This window comes from Zonotrichia albicollis, chromosome 1 (genome assembly GCF_047830755.1).
Source record: "Zonotrichia albicollis isolate bZonAlb1 chromosome 1, bZonAlb1.hap1, whole genome shotgun sequence".
In the NCBI taxonomy this organism is placed as follows: domain Eukaryota; kingdom Metazoa; phylum Chordata; class Aves; order Passeriformes; family Passerellidae; genus Zonotrichia; species Zonotrichia albicollis.
Window position 1 is genome coordinate 87,807,136 of NC_133819.1, and position 15,713 is coordinate 87,822,848.

At 39.8% G+C, this 15,713-nt stretch overlaps 1 protein-coding gene across 12 annotated transcripts in view; it reads left to right on the forward strand.

Moving 5' to 3' along the window:
- Positions 1 to 15,713, forward strand: part of FHOD3 (formin homology 2 domain containing 3) — a 374,194-nt gene that overhangs the window by 249,359 nt on the left and 109,122 nt on the right. For 7 of the 12 annotated variants that reach the window (XM_074546351.1, XM_074546345.1, XM_074546323.1 and 4 more), the window contains exons 7-11: positions 1,016 to 1,127; positions 7,904 to 7,998; positions 12,138 to 12,281; positions 14,146 to 14,381; positions 15,625 to 15,711. In XM_074546351.1, the coding sequence (XP_074402452.1) occupies positions 1,016 to 1,127; positions 7,904 to 7,998; positions 12,138 to 12,281; positions 14,146 to 14,381; positions 15,625 to 15,711 (674 nt within the window). The remainder of the gene's footprint in view (positions 1 to 1,015; positions 1,128 to 7,903; positions 7,999 to 12,137; positions 12,282 to 14,145; positions 14,382 to 15,624; positions 15,712 to 15,713) is intronic. The other 5 variants (XM_074546352.1, XM_074546395.1, XM_014264294.3 and 2 more) reach the window with 1 other exon arrangement.

A 15,713-nucleotide genomic window follows, 5' to 3' on the forward strand; every position in this document is an offset into this window, starting at 1 on the left:
AATTATTAATAATGATTTTTTTGCTTCTTAGGATTTGTGTGAAGAGGACTTGAAAAAAAATTTGGAAATGGGAATTAGTCAATATTGACAGAAACTGTATGGTAATCCATTATTGAGATTGAAAAAAATAGCAAATTTGAACCAGTATCATTTCCTGCAGTAAAAGCCCTCTTAGTATGCAGAGCCCTGCCTATTAAAAAATCCTCCTCTCAAGTAAAAAGTTGTTTTTTCGCATACCTGATCATGCCGAGTCATCATACTTGCTTATCCCTAAAAATTCCTTCTCAGCTCTTTTAGTCCCTGGAAGGGGGAGCTCTGAGGTGAAACTGATTGAGTTTGACTATTGAATTTTACCAATGCCGAGTCTTTGATGAACACTCCCTCCTAAGGATGTACAAAAACCTGAGTTTGAGAACTTGTAGGCAGAATGCTCAGTTCCAGTAAATCACACATTTTGTGACAGGGTGGGATAGTTGGAGATTAAACACACTTCCTCCCAAGTTGTGTTTAATAGTGAACATCAATCTATTTAATAATTTAGGGATTAAACAGTAGCATTATAAGAAGAGAAGAAATCATAAGGAGGAAATCATCCCATAATACAGCATTTTGGCAGGATTAAAGTCCCAGAGGAGAAGGAGGAAATAAATGTGTTGAGAAGTAAAGAAATAAATGCTTTGTTAGCTCAGTAAGTTCTGTATACATCAAGCTTTGGGCAACAGTGTTGGGAATACGCAGAGGTGGGATGTTCACCCTTTTGTTACTTGTGGCAGTATTAAGCTTTCATTTGCATTCATTGATTACTGGGGATTCCCTAGGAGAGCACTGTCCAGTGAATGAAATTCTCAGCCAGCTGTTTACCTTCCATTTTTTCAGTGCTATCCCAGTTTAATCTCTTCTGTTTGTGTGTTACTACCAGATGTGGACTGCTGGGCTTGCCTCTTGCCCAGTGTCATTTCCCACAGCTGGGAATGCTGCGGTTTGGAGAATGACAAGTCGCACTCTTTTCTTCCAGTTTCGCCTGGTGGTAAAGACAGCACTGAAGCTGCTGCTGGTGTTTGTGGAGTACACAGAGTCCAATGCCCCACTCTTGATCCAGGCAGTATCCACAGTGGATGAAAAGAGAGGTGAGTAGCCTTACCAGGGGGTTGCAACATCCCTGCACTGCTGAGATCAAGGTAGCATTTCATCACTGCTTTCAGTGGTCCTAGAGTTGCTGTCATTGATGCCTGCTTTGTCCCACATACCTTTTATTTCTTAAAAGCATTTTTTAAGTATTCATATAATCTAAGGTTGTTTGAAGAATTAATTGTAATGGGAAAGTGAAGAGAGAAAACTGAAGAACTCCATTACCTCCTGGGGTGCCAGAGTCATTGCCCTTTCCCTGCACCCACATGCTAAGTAAACCCCCCCCCATATCTTCCGACTCAGAGGCTCCTTTGGGCAAGACCATCTTTCCACTTCCTTCTGGGAAGCAGCAGTCTGATTTAGAAGAGAAAATGATATCTAATCAGTGTAATCCCTTTGAAGAGAAAGACGAGGTCAGTAATAGTACAGGCTTTATACTAAAAGCAAAACCATCTGTTGTTACATTAAAATAAAGCCCTTGAGCAGATATTATACTATGAAATCTGTTACCCTTCATGCTCACGAAAAATACTTGAATATGTATACTGTATTTTTTACAAATATATAGAACAAAAATGGTTCTTTCTTGTTCTTCCCACAAAGCCATCACTAAGCTCCTGGGGCATTCTCTCTTGATGCAAAACATTCCTTTGCCTCAAGGAGAGTTTTTGAGGTTAGGAGATCCATTGTTGTGGTCTCAAACATGGAGGTTGAAAGCGAGCTTCCCTCTGTGGAGCAACTGCCTCCATACTCAGCTTATCTGAGAGACTGGATATGGTAAAAGTGAAACAAGAAAATGTTGGGGGCTGGGGAGAAAGGTGGTGCCAGAAATAGGAAAAAGATGCCAGATTTTGCTTTCAGTTATCAGAATGGGTTGAAAAGAAAAAACCCAAATTATCTCTTATAGCAAGGAAGCAGGCAGGGGCAATTCCAAACAGCAAATTCTGCCAGTTGGCTTTCTGTTTTAAATTAAAAGCATAAACCTTACAATGCCATAAGCATAAATATGATTATAATATTCATGTACCTGTGAGCACTGTGACTCCTTTTGTCAGTCATTCTTAATATTTCATCAGTTTTTTGAGCCCGCTGATATTCTCAATGAGTTCAAAATGCTCTATATCTCCTAACATGCTAGTAAATTCATTATTAAAGAAAAAGGAGAAACAAACTATTCCCTTCTCTGTCTGTAAAGCAGTCTTAGGCAATCATTTAAATGCTCCAAAGTAATAACACAACTTAAGTAACAACACAAGACTTGAAAAAACTGATGCATGTAGTTAGATGAGCATATGTTAAGAGCATAATGAGAGGTTTTACAGGAATTCTCATACCTGTGCTTTAGTGGATTATTTTATGAACTCTTGCAAATACTTTAACCCAAATACCCAGTTTTTCCTTTTTCCTATTTTTTAAAATTATTTTCATTAAGCAGTTGTTCTTAGCTCCTTAAGAGATTTTTCTTTCTGGTTTTATATTTAGTTCCCTTTTTAGGTCATCAATATAATAGAATCACAGAGTCATTTTGGTTGGAAAAGAGTTTTAAGACCACTGAGTCAAACCATTAACACAGCACTGCCAAGTTCCTCACTAAACCATGTCCCTCAGTGCTGCATCTGCATGTCTTTTAAATACCTCTGGAGATGGTGACTCCACCACTTCCCTGGGTAGCCTGTTCCAGAGCCTGATAACCCCTTTGGTGAAAAAAATTCTTCCTAATATCCGACCTAAACCTTCCTTGATGCATCCTGGGGTAATTTCCTCTCATCCTGTCATTTGTTAAGCAGGAAAAGAGGACAACCCCCACCTGGCTACAGCTTCCTTTCAGGAGTTGTAGGGAGAAGTAAGGTTCCCCTGAGCCTCCTTTTCTCCATGCTAAAGAACCCCAGCTCCTTCAGTCACTCCTCATAAGGCTTGTGCTCCAGACCCTGCACCATCTTTGTTGCCTTTCTCTGGACACTCTTCAGCACCTCAATGTCCTCCTTGAAGTGAGGGGCCCAAAACCAAACACAGGATTCAAGAGGAGGCCTCACCAGTGCCAAGTACAAAGAGACAATAACTTCCCTGCTGCTGCTCTCCACACTATTCCTGACACAGGCTAGGATGCCATTGGCCTTCTTGGCCACTTGGCACATGCTGGCTCATGTTCAGCTGCTGTGGACCAGCACTCCCAGGTCCTCTTCTGACAGGCTGTTTTCCAGTTGCTCTTCCCCAGCGCTGAACGGGGCTGTTGTGACCCAAGTACCAGAACCTTGCTGATTGTCATACAACTGGCTTTGTCCCGTTGATCCTCCCTGTCCAGATTCCCCTGAAGAGATTTGTTGCCCTTCGGCAGATCAACACTCCCATCTAACTTGGTGTCACCTGCAAACTGACTTGGGGGTGCCCTCAGTCCCCTCATCTGGGTCATTGATAACAATATTAAACAGGAGTCGCCCCAACACTGAGACCTGGGGGACCCTAAGAGTGATCATCTGCCAGCTGAACTGAACTCCAGGCACTCCCACTCTCTAGGCCAGCTATCCAGTCAGTTTTCTACCCAGTGAACAGTGCACCTACCCAAGCCATGAGCAGCCAGTTTCTCCTGGAGAATGCGGTGGGATACAGTATCAAAGCCCTTCACTTTTAGATGTGCATATGCTGTGTTTTAATTTATAGTTTTAAATTAGTGGCCTATAAATGAGAAGTACCTGCTTTTAATGACTGATGAAACAAAGCAGAAAAGAGAAAAAAGCAATAGGCCTTTTCTTGAACCACTGTCATAAATCTTACAGGTATGTAATTAAGTTCAGCACTGCTTTGATAAAAGTTCGATGTTTCATGTACATACAAGGTGATGAGATATGACATAATTCTTCAACATGTGTAGCACACATGATTAACTTCTAGAACCCCACATTAACTCAGCCTGGTTTCAAAATGATCCCAGCTGTGGTTTCTATGTGTGAATACATCCATATGCAAACTGGAGTGCAGAGATCCATGGAAGTACTGCCTTTACTCTGAGGTACAAGCAGACCATGAATGAGTAACTGCATGGCCCTTGTCATATAGGAATTAGCTTCTCCTTGCAATTCCATTTAGCTCCTCCCTTCTCCCATGCTTTTTGTTTCAGAACTCCAGAGGAATTTTGTCTCTTTTCAGTTTAAGCATAAGATTGCAAAGGCTCTGGGAAGTGGAGCTGGCACTGTACTCTGCTGTCTAGGGCTTCTTTATCACAATCATATTGTAGCATAGAGATGAGAGCCAAATGGCCCTCATTATCTGTTCTTTGCTTTTCCTGCAATTTCATTCACAGTTAGATTCCACTAAATTAACTCACACACTGTAGGTACGATGGAAAGATATAAGTTAATTCAAATATAAATAGTCAGAAGTACAAGATATCAAAGTCTTTACAAAAGTATCACTACCTTTCCAGCCTATAGCTGCTGGAGACAGACACTCTCTAAGCTGGTGGCAGTTCTCATGCATGATTCTGCCCTCGTGCACGATATTTCATGCTTTATACAAACTGTGCACCTGTTTTGTAGTTCTAGTGTCAAGGTTTTGTGTATGACATGAACAAAAACATTCAAATAAATATGTAAAAGCATTCAAAGAGAAAACTGAGAAAAGACTGGGACTTAAAACAATGGGCAATGTCATTCTGAAAATATACTGAATTAATTTAATATTTTCTTATTGGTTGCAGACTCATTGTTCTTTGTCTATACATCATACATGGTTACTCATAACCCTGCAAGTAGCATCAGAGTTGATACTGCAGCCTCCCTGTCAGAATAGCTGTGACAAAGAGCTCTTCCAAGTGACAAGCCCCTAAAGGGCAGTCAAGCAGTTCTCATTTTACCCGTTAGGAGGCAGGAAAACACACAAAACTCAGTCTCTGGTGCTTCACTTCACTGAGCCTGTTTCATCACTCTCATTGATTTTGCCACAAAGTCTTACCCATCTGGTCCCAGAAAAATCACTGGATTCTATATCATCAATCTTCTAGATCATCATTTTTCTACATCAGGATCTGGTGAAGGAAGACATTCACCTGTTCCCTAACTAGAATCAAGAGGAGGCAGTACTATCAATGACTTTGGCAGAGCTACTCCAATGTGTACAAGATGAAACCTTTATTTTCAAATGCAGTTTTCCTCATTATGATCTTAATCTGAACAGGTCTCTTTTCACTTTAAGCATGCTGGACTGCACAGGCTCTGGAAAGGGGAGCTCTGAAAGGGGGAGCTGAGCTGGATCTGTGTATGTCCCATGCTGTATGGATCATAGGTTGGAAACTACAGATTCCCATTATATATGTGGAAGAATATTAACCCAAGGACAGCAAGGCAGGAAGCTCATGGTGAAACTTCCACAGCAGAACTGCCTTGTTCTGGGTGGGTAGTAGATGGCCTCACAGCTATTTCCACGTTCACTTCTTGGCTGTTCAGATTGAGATCAAAATGGTGGAAATAACATTTGAAGGAAAGGTTTAACCTGGTACAAATTGGAATAGCTCTGTCAAAGTTATTGATAGTACTGCCTCCTCTTGACTGTAGTTAGGGAATAGATGAAGAATTTGGAATTTAAGCCTAGATTTTAGAAGTTTAGTAGCAGAAGCAAAAAGAAAGCCTTTGAAAGATAGATGAGCTGTTACAGGGCTGTGCTACTAGCAGGTGTGTCCAATTGACAATATTTTTTAAAAATTGTATTCTGAAATAAAATAGCAGCATTGCTAGAGGAATGTTATATATCAGCCTTGCAGGAAAACAGCAAAGTGACCATGAAATTATTATTTTATGATAATGAAGAATTATTGAGAGATTCAGGGAACAAAAAAAAAAAAAAAACATGGATGCTGCCCAAAAAACCCCCACAGGATTGTTCCAATAAGAGTAGAACCTGCCTGCAATAAAAAAGGACTCTCACTGAATTATTCAGTGAATTAAATAATTATGTTTGATTATGTTTGTATGTTGTTATCGACTCACTGTTTTTCCAAATGGCATTATTGTGAGTCAGACTTGCATGGTTTCCTCATTTTGTTTCTCTTTCCTATTTCCTTCCATTTTTCATTTTTTTTTCATTAAAACCACAGGAAAACATTTTTGTAGTGAGAATATCATTCCTGCTGATCATATATCATTTGCAAGCTGAGTGAATTTGTTCCACATGACTTTTGAACATATACTGCACAAAATGTCTGGCAATATAAAGAATCTGGTAAAGAGGTGTCTAGTGTATTTTCATTACAGACATGTATTTGAATTAGTATTTAATTAGGAATGCATATAGATACATCTGGAGATCTGAGAGTGAATCCCCTTCCTCCTTGATTTTCCTTAAGATAAAAAAGCCCTGACCATGTAGTAAAGATCAGAGTCTGTCTGAGGGGGAAGAAAAAAAAGGAGAAATATTGCTGTCTGCACATTCACTTTTAGACAGGTTTTTCTACACAGTGCATTGCCATTGCCTTGAAAATGCAGATCCTTGGTTAGCAGAGATTTTATGTCTGTGTAGCAGGGTACCTATCTGATACCATCTTTAATAAGCAAGGGTTGTTACAGGATAATACAGAGTTTAGACCTTGGGGTGACTGATCAGTCAGCAACACGTGGCTGTGATGGCACGTTTGCATTTTTCTGCCTGATTATACTCAAACTCTCATCAGCTATATAGTGTTCAGGGGATGTGGGCTGTTGGAATACTCTGCATGTTTCCCTCTGAAACTGAAAGACTATCACAATTATGTTGTGTAGTTGAATTGAGTGTAACTCAGAGCTAAGGTTAGCTCTCTGCTTTTGGTGACTGGATTTATAAATCCTCCTCACCTTTAACTTAACTCTAAACAAAAGACTGGATTGCAGTCTTTTGTTATTTATTTCAGTTTTCCTAGATAAAAATTTGGTACATACAGCCATCTTGCCATTCAATCAAGTGAGATAGGACAGTTTTACAAGCTACCTTCCACACAAGAGGCTGAGTCTGGGTAGTGTATTGCTTACCTGATGTTTTTAGCACAATAACTCACTAAACTGTTTGGGTTTAGGTATCAGAGAAATATGTAAATGCGAATCAAGCAAGTAACTAAAAGCACAAATTTTGACCTTTCTTAGTGAAAAATGAGAATCATATCTGAAAGTTCTGTAGGTGGGTTTCCTATTAAAGTATTTTGGGAACGAGCCACAGCAAAAATCTTTTCCCTCATTGATCATTTCTTTTGTCCAAGACATATAGCCTGTAATTTGAGAAAACTGTTTCTCTGCCACAATGTTTTGTTAACCTGCCTTACCTTAATGCAACACAACTCGGCAATAGCACTAGAAATAGGAGCAGCAGGCACACTGAAAGCACAGCACATAAAGCAAAGCACAGTAGAGATTTGATAAATCTCTACTGAAGATTTATCAAAGCCTGTGTGAACCTATGATAGGCTGGATAAAATTCCTGTCACCTGATTTTCAGAATTTTGGTGTCAGTCACTCTGTGCTAGCAAAGCACAGTGTGCTGTGCTCCCTTCATCAACAAGGGAGAGAAGTTGGTGCCTTTGTAGAGAGTCCACCTGCCATATTTTATATCCCTGCAATGGGCTGGATTGTAGTTTTCACTGTCTACATTAACTTCACTCTCAGGGGAGCAGGAGAGACTGTAGACAAAGCTGGATCTTTCAGCTTGAGCTTTCACCTGGCCACATATTACAATTTGTGCCACTTTGTGGATAAGTAGAAGCTTTTTATGTAGTTTCCCATTTTGATCACTATAACCAAAGTTTCTGCTTTTCCTTTAGGAGCCAAGCCATGGTCCAACATCATGGAGATACTGGAGGAGAAGGATGGGGTTGATACGGAACTACTGGTTTATGCAATGACCTTGGTTAACAAGGTTTGTTTACTTTGTTGGCATGACTGGTGCAGATAATATTGGTGTTTTCAATTGTGTAATGGACTTCCCTGTTGAGAGTATGTGATGGAAGAGACCTGTCAGAGAGAAGCTGCAGGACAAGCTGTACTCAATCAGCACACTCCTGTTACTTGTGCTGCAGCCACCCAGAAGCAGCACCAGGGAGCAGAGGTGTTATTTTGGTGGATGTTGTGGGGAATTGTGGTCTGACATGGCTCCTCTCCCAGTGCTGACAGTGCTGTGCTAAAGGAAAGCACGACAAAGTAACTCAACAGATTATCCAAGGGGAGAAGGAAAGCAAGTACTTTTGAGCATGTGAAAAGGAAAGCAATGCTTTGTGAGCATGTGAAAAGATCACATGCTCACAAAGGCTTGTGTCATGCACAGTTTTCTAGTTCATATAGGTTTCTTTGTTTTTTTTTTTTTTTTTATTGATGTAAATATGATTAATTTAACAGGTCTGAGTGCTAGTAAGGGCGCTTCTGCTTAAAAAAGTAAGGTTACATTTTTTTCTGATTTCCTTATATTTTTTGGTGACTGGATTTGTAAGTCATAGTTTTGCAGTAAAGTCAAATATTTTCTGAAATATTGGCTTATGCTTGGGAGGGAGAAAATAGAAAGTTCTTGAAAGTTAGAAATTTATAATTGTAAATTCCTTAAAAATCAGCATCTAGTCACAGACAAATTGTAGGGGGATGGAGTACTAAAATTAAAGATTAATTTTTTTAAGAGCACAGAAAGCCAGCATACTCTTGGCAAACAAAATAATTGTGTGGTTTATGGTTATACTTAATAGGGCAGAGTATTAGGAAATATTATTATTACTGATTGTATTCACTTGAAAATGCTGATTTTGTTCGTGGGGGTTATACACCAAGCTGCCAGTTTATTGGGCTCTTGGCTACATGATTGGAATTGTGGGTTGTTTTTGTGTTGGATTTTTGTTAGTTTTTGTAGGTTCCTTTTTTAATAAAATGATTTCTTAATGGCAGATATTTTCCAGCAAATATGTCTGAGAAGGACTAACCTCTCTTGGTGATGTTACTGATCTTACTGTACTTATGCTTAGAGTCACCTTTGCTCCTGATTCCACAGTAGTAAGGTTCCTCTTGAGTTTAAAAGACCATCTTACTTTACTGCTGTACTCTTTCTGAAAAGCATCAGCAGTTACATAAGCTTCTGTCTGTATCTGCTATTAAAGCCAAGATGATAAGTCATTAATGTCTCTGCTTTCCACCTTGTTTTGTGTACTGATTCCTCGTTCTGAGATAGTTCTCTTCATCATTTGCACAGTTGTAACCTACCTAGTATTTGACTTCCTCAAAGGTTTTTCCTGCTGATGCTTTTATTGTCCTGTAGTTGATTCCATTAGTCTGAGTTTTTCAGTACATTTAAAGCTATTTTTAGGAGGAGGTAGTTCTTTAAAAACATTCAAAAAGAAAAAGCATGTCACAGTCAAAGAAGCAAGGCAGTTATGAAGATCAAGGAAGAGAGGAATCCCACAAATCCACACTTATAATTATGATCTGGCTTATGGGCAGCTTTATGATGTTTTTAATGGGATATTTTTCATGATTATAGAGAAAGCAGCAAGCAGCATGTAACAGTTGTAATTTGTTTACCTCAAAGAGAATACAAAGAAGGCTCAGATGGTTTCAGCTTCTCTAGACAAGGAAATGTCAAAGTTTTCAGTGCGGGCAGAGTCCTCCTGAAGGATTTGTCTTAAGGAGGCATGTCTGTACTCTTTTTTCTTTCTCCATGTATCCGTTTACAGACTGTGTTCCTTCCTGCTCCAAAGCAGAAAACATATCTGCCCAGACATAAGAATTGCTCCAGTCCTTTTATCTTCTCCCTCTCTTTCATTGATGCTTAACCAATTTAGTTATGCCAATATTTTATTAACCCTCTCTTAATTTGTGAGGATTTCGGTATTAATGAATTTCTTAGACGAGAGTGATCCCAGTGCAGATACTTCTGGTTATGCATAGTTCCAGTATAACCTTTTTTATTTTTCTTGGAGTAATTAGAAATTGAATTTGATATGCTTTAGACTCTGAAAGTGAATCTGTGAGTGCAACGACAAACCATGCAAAGGAAAAATATTTTATTGTCCAGTTCTGGTCAACAACATGCAGTGAAAATTGGATTTACACTGCTGTGTGATTTAAAATTATAATAACCAATAAAAGGCTGCTGACAGCAGCAGTTGCCAGTAAATACTACCTTATGCTGCTGGTTTTTTTCCAGTCTACAGCTTGCCTTAGTTTGGATTTTAAAAAAGCTGTACTTGAAGGTGAGTGATCTGCATATCAACATGAAGATAATTTCCTGTTATTTTAGGAAGTAAATGCTCAGAAGATCTGACTGTTCCTCCACCGTTTTGCAGATAAACATCACATCCTACTGTGCATGAAGGCATTTTGGTCAGAATAGTTGCTGTCCATGTCTTTCATTTGCAACTGAAAGCCTCATAGTTGAGCACTTTTCTATGATAATATTTCCACATCCAAGTTAGAATTCCTCTGAATGTGCAGTATGAGAACTTCATTTGCTGAATCCTTAGATTTTTACTCAATGCTAGGTGTCAGTTTAGGAAGGAACAAAATAAATGTGGCACCTGTTTTCAGCACTATTCAGGATGTTTTAGTTTCATAGTCTTCAGTGGGTTCTAAACAAAATGCTTTCCTGGAAAGAGAGAAATTTCTAATTAAAGCCTGAACATATAACCTTAACACTTAATTGACCTTTGTGCTAAGAATTCCTGTTGTCCTGGATTTCACCAGTTAAGAATCCTGTAATGACTGAAGAAAATGTTGCTGTGTTGTGTTTAATTAGAAAAAAAAATTAAAAAGTACTTTGTTGGTGCACATATTTCAGTGGCTTACATCACAGGAAAGATGTGCTTTAACAAGACAGCTATGTCAGCTGCCCATTTCTCTCATTAGTCATGAAATCCAGATCCATTTTTCTGAATGCGAAGGTTCTTGGTGTAGGGAGGCAGCCTAGAGGGGCTCCTGTTTTCTGCACTCTGCTGCTCAGAGCCACCTTGGAGAAGATGGGCTCCAGAAAAACAGCATTCACAAAGCACAGTTCATCCCAGGCATGAGAGGATGTAACTCTCCTTGGAGACGGCCTGGGTTTTGCATCTCTTTGCCTTGCTCTTTCTCTCCTCAGCTGGGACTATAGATAAATTACTTAGCTAATTGAATGGGAGAGAGGAAACTACTTCGGAGTAAACCTCTCTGATGAGCTAATCCAGAAAAACTGTGTTGCTCCCAGCCTGCACTCTCAGGTATTTTGCAGCAGCAGCTTGCACAGTCTGGTTCCTGTGGGGAGGGATGTCCTTGCCCTGCAGGTAGGTGGCATGGTGTGTACAGTTGTTTCTGCTCAACATCTGCAGGATTAAACTAGTCTTTCTGCATCATGCATAAGGAGCAGTGAAAAATCAGCATAAAGTGACTAGGAATCAGTAGCAAGCTGGAATAGGAATTAAGGAGTCAGTGTAATTTTAATAAGCTTTTTTAATTTGAAAGGGAGCAGAGGAGTCACTATCTCTGTACAAACCAATTTGTGCTCAGGGAAGACGACTGTTGCTGCAGGTGTGGAGGGCAGTAGGCACATGGTGCAGGATATTTCCTGCCATCCTGACATCACACAGCTGTGCATTGGACTTTTTCTTCTTAAGGCTAAACCTAAAAGAATCAGTAGGAACTGAGCTTTACTCTTTTTAGCTAAGCATTTTGGGGTTTTTTTTTTCTCTGTCTTTGCTTTTATCCCTGTGTTTGATGGTTTAACATTCTCTGTTCTTTAAGTCTGCACTTGAATGCTGCCAGAAAGAATCCAACTGTGTATTTTAAAGACCTATATTTTCCATACTTTTTTGTATAAAATAACAACATTGATTTGTTTTGCCAATTATTCATTTTTCTACATAGTGCAGAGAGTTGTTTGTTAAAAGCTGTGCCACTTGTTTTTTATTTTCTATCGGTGTCTCTACTCCCACATCATGGATTTTACTTTATTGAAATCATACATAGCACCACTTGCCACCCACTTTTAAAATCCTTTGTTTAATTCTTTTCAAAACAAACAGATTTAAATGTTTTTCCTTTGATTCTTAGACGCTGTCAGGATTGCCAGATCAAGACTCTTTCTACGATGTGGTGGACTGTCTGGAAGAGCTAGGCATCGAAGCTATTTCACAGAGACACTTGAACAAGAAAGGAACAGACTTGGACTTAGTTGAGCAATTTAACATTTATGAGGTAACATAACATGCCCTGTTTTATGCATCTTACAGCTTGTGCAAACTTCAAAGCTGAGAGGAGGGGGGAAATGTAACCTAGGTGAAATTTGGTTATCTCTCCTATTTTAAAAGAAAAACATCTGGTTGATGTAAGTATTGTACACATTTGTATATGTAACTTGCTATGGCACATAGCTGCCTTTAATGCAAAGGCATTTTGTATTAAAGCTGGGGCATAGTCCAAGGCAAAGCAGTACATTTACTAGCCTCCTCTCTGCAACTGCTAGTTGCATATGCTGAAGCAAGTAGAAGTTCTTCCCATGTGCAAAAGTATTCAGCTCATCAAAAAGGTTCAGCTGAGCTCAACTTCACAAGTACCACTTGTTCTGCAACTGAATATCCAGCAAGTCCGTGTTTAAGAGTTTACACTGGACCAGATCCTATGCAGTGTGCAGTAATGAGTGACTCCACACTTACCACCTAGGTATAAAATAACTACTTCTGAAGCATTTATATGTAGGGGTAGGAAATCTAGTTTCTTAATAATTAGCCTTTTTTCAGATTTTGGGAAGTGTTGGAGCTGGGAGGTTTAGGCTGAAGTTGTAATGTAAATGTGAATTAGTGTTCTCATAAGACAAAGTTGAATTACTTCATCGCTGCCTAAGTCCAGCAAAGGATTTAATAGATTTGATTCTCCATTTTCTCCAGCAGTTCTACTCCCATGCCACTTCACTAACTAGCAGAGTTAAGCTTCATACACAGCAATTTCTAGGAAGAGCAAGAGAAGGAGAGGGCTCAGTAATGTTCTTTCTTTTTCTATCATCGGAGGCATCATCTTATAACAGCCTTTTTAAAATGTAGTGATTAATCTTAAAAGGATGGATTAGTGTTTTGTGCATGCTGCACCCACTGAAAGACTTACTTGCAGAATTGGCAGTTGACTTAGTCGGTACCAGCTTTTTCTTGATGGCCAAATTAAATTTAAACATGTCTTTGCAGGTTCTTCCTTTTATCTGCCAATCCTGTTTTTTACCTGAAAAAATCTGTTTTTCCTTGCAGAAACAGATTTTACACCCCAAACGGAGATATCTCACTTCCCCCTTTTTAAAAAAAAACTTCTGGTAAGAATTACCAGAGTAACAAGACTAATAGGAACAAGAAGATAGGAATTCTTCTGATGGCACACATCACCCTTTCTGTACCTCTGCCCATTTGAGTGGATCTTTCTCTTACAATGATTATTTAGGTGTTAGGCTGCATTTGCAGATGAGAGTCATTAGATACTACGTTGTTGCAGCCAGGGATCTCTCCTCATGTTTCTATTAGAGGTAGTTTCTATTAGCGGTAGTTCACATGGGCACATCTGAGGCGTGCAGCAGTTTGAGATATTTGGTATTGCACCCATGCTTTAGTCCTCTGCTAATTCCAGCACACTCTAGATGGTAACTTCCACTTAATCACTACAAGTGTCATGTCTGAACATGAAGAAGTGTTGAATCAGTCAATGCATTGAGCTTTTTCCTGTTAACATCAATAAAACCAAGTCTTCATCTAAGTATTTTGGAAGGATATAAAGAGAACTAGTTGTCCAAGACTGCTCAGCTTCCTTGAAAATTCCTTCCCACATTAAAAAGACAGATTAGGAGGCACATAAATGTGTTGTTACAGGTCCTGTAATGTTGTATGCGAGACATCAGTATATAATTCCATTGTTAGAGCTGCCGCACTGCACTAATGGATAGACAGTGACTTTCAGGGATAGCTGTAGGAACAGTGACGCTAACTGGCGTTCATCATGTTGAGACCAGGAAATTTCTAAGCCTAGGTGTGAAGACCTGTGGTAGCTGAGGGCACCGTGTCGGCCTTCTTCCTTTGTTTCTCAGGTGACACTGAGGCATGAGGACGGGGATGAGGGTGCTGAGCCGCCTCCCAGCGGGCGCAAGGACCGGAGGAGAGCCAGCCTCGGTGCAGGCGAGCGCAGGGGGCTGGAGCGCCGGCGGAGCCGCAGGCACTCGGCACACAACAACGTCAAGAGCACTTTGTCAGCCCCTGCCAGCCCCTGCGGGCAGTCCAGCTTCGTGCTGAGCCACGGGCAGCGCGTGGAAGAGCTCAGTGAGAGGTAAGGGCAGGAGCTGAGGGATATTCCTTTATTCTCCCGTCGCTTTCTGCTCATTGCACTTTATTAATACGATAGGCTTTTCTTTATCTTCCTCTTTTCATTGAAATAAAAATGAAAAAAACAAAAGCATATTCAGAGTTAAAACAGCAGCACAAAAAGGAAATGTATTTGTGGGTGACTTACCTACATAGCTAAGTTCTTTGGCACCATCCATCCTAAGGAGACCCAAACCACACGACATAGAGCATTTGGTATGAGAACTAACTCAGCCTAATTTCATCCATTGACAGATTTTATATTCACTATGTTCACATAACAGAAGATTGTAACAAGAGCATGGTAACATTAGTTCAGAGCTATTTGTCCTGTGTATGTTACAGTTCATTTTTTTTTTTCTCTTCTTCATTCCAGCATAAATATTTGCCTTTGAGCAGAGTAGTGAATATATCTAATGTTTTATAATTAGCAAAAGAGAGGCAGTAATGGCTAGCTGAGCAGCAGTTTGCAACAGTCCGTTGAAGATGGTGTCTTTGCCAGTCCTATGATGGTTGGCTTAGGCTGTGTGTGCTTAGGAAAAAAAAGGAGCTGCAGATCCTCAGCGTGTCTGACTGCTGCACAAGAGGGCTGGAAGTAATTCACCACAGTTACATGTCTGATCAGCCTTCCTCTCTTTGATGTCAGTGCAGTGCAGCAAGCACTGGTGGGCCTTCAGTTATCTAATGTGTTCTACATGCCTGAAATTTCAACCAAGATGAATCAAGCTCTGAGACTGGCTGTTGATTCTAAAGGGAATCTGGCTGACTAGCTCAGATGGTGATACATGAAAGCTGCAGGCAGCAAAAGCTGGACACTGTCATCTCATTGCTGAAGATGCAGTTTGAAAAACTGAAGCATGGTCTGTACAAGAGCATATCTTGTATTAATTATAACTTCTGGGAAGTTCATTGAAGGTTTCTCTTGGTTAGCAGGGGATGTAAACTTAGAGTCTCAAAATCCTATGTTGCATGTAAAGCAGTCCTTCTTGAAAAGAGACCTGGGTTGACTAAAGTTTAATGGGTTCTTGCAATATGAAAATATAAGACTCCAGATAAATGAAATAGTAGTTGAATGTTGTATACCACATACATAGCACCTTATTTTCTTTTTTTTTTTCTTCTTTTCTTTTTTCTTTTTTTATTTTCTTTTGACATTTGACAACACATTAACACTTGTTTTCCATCACCTTCCACGGCCTGGTCTTTAGTGGGCTGCCATCTGAGAGCCCCATGCTCTTACAGGCTGATAACAAGGATGACAGTGCATTTGAGGATGAGTTTAAAGCATCTTCAGAGT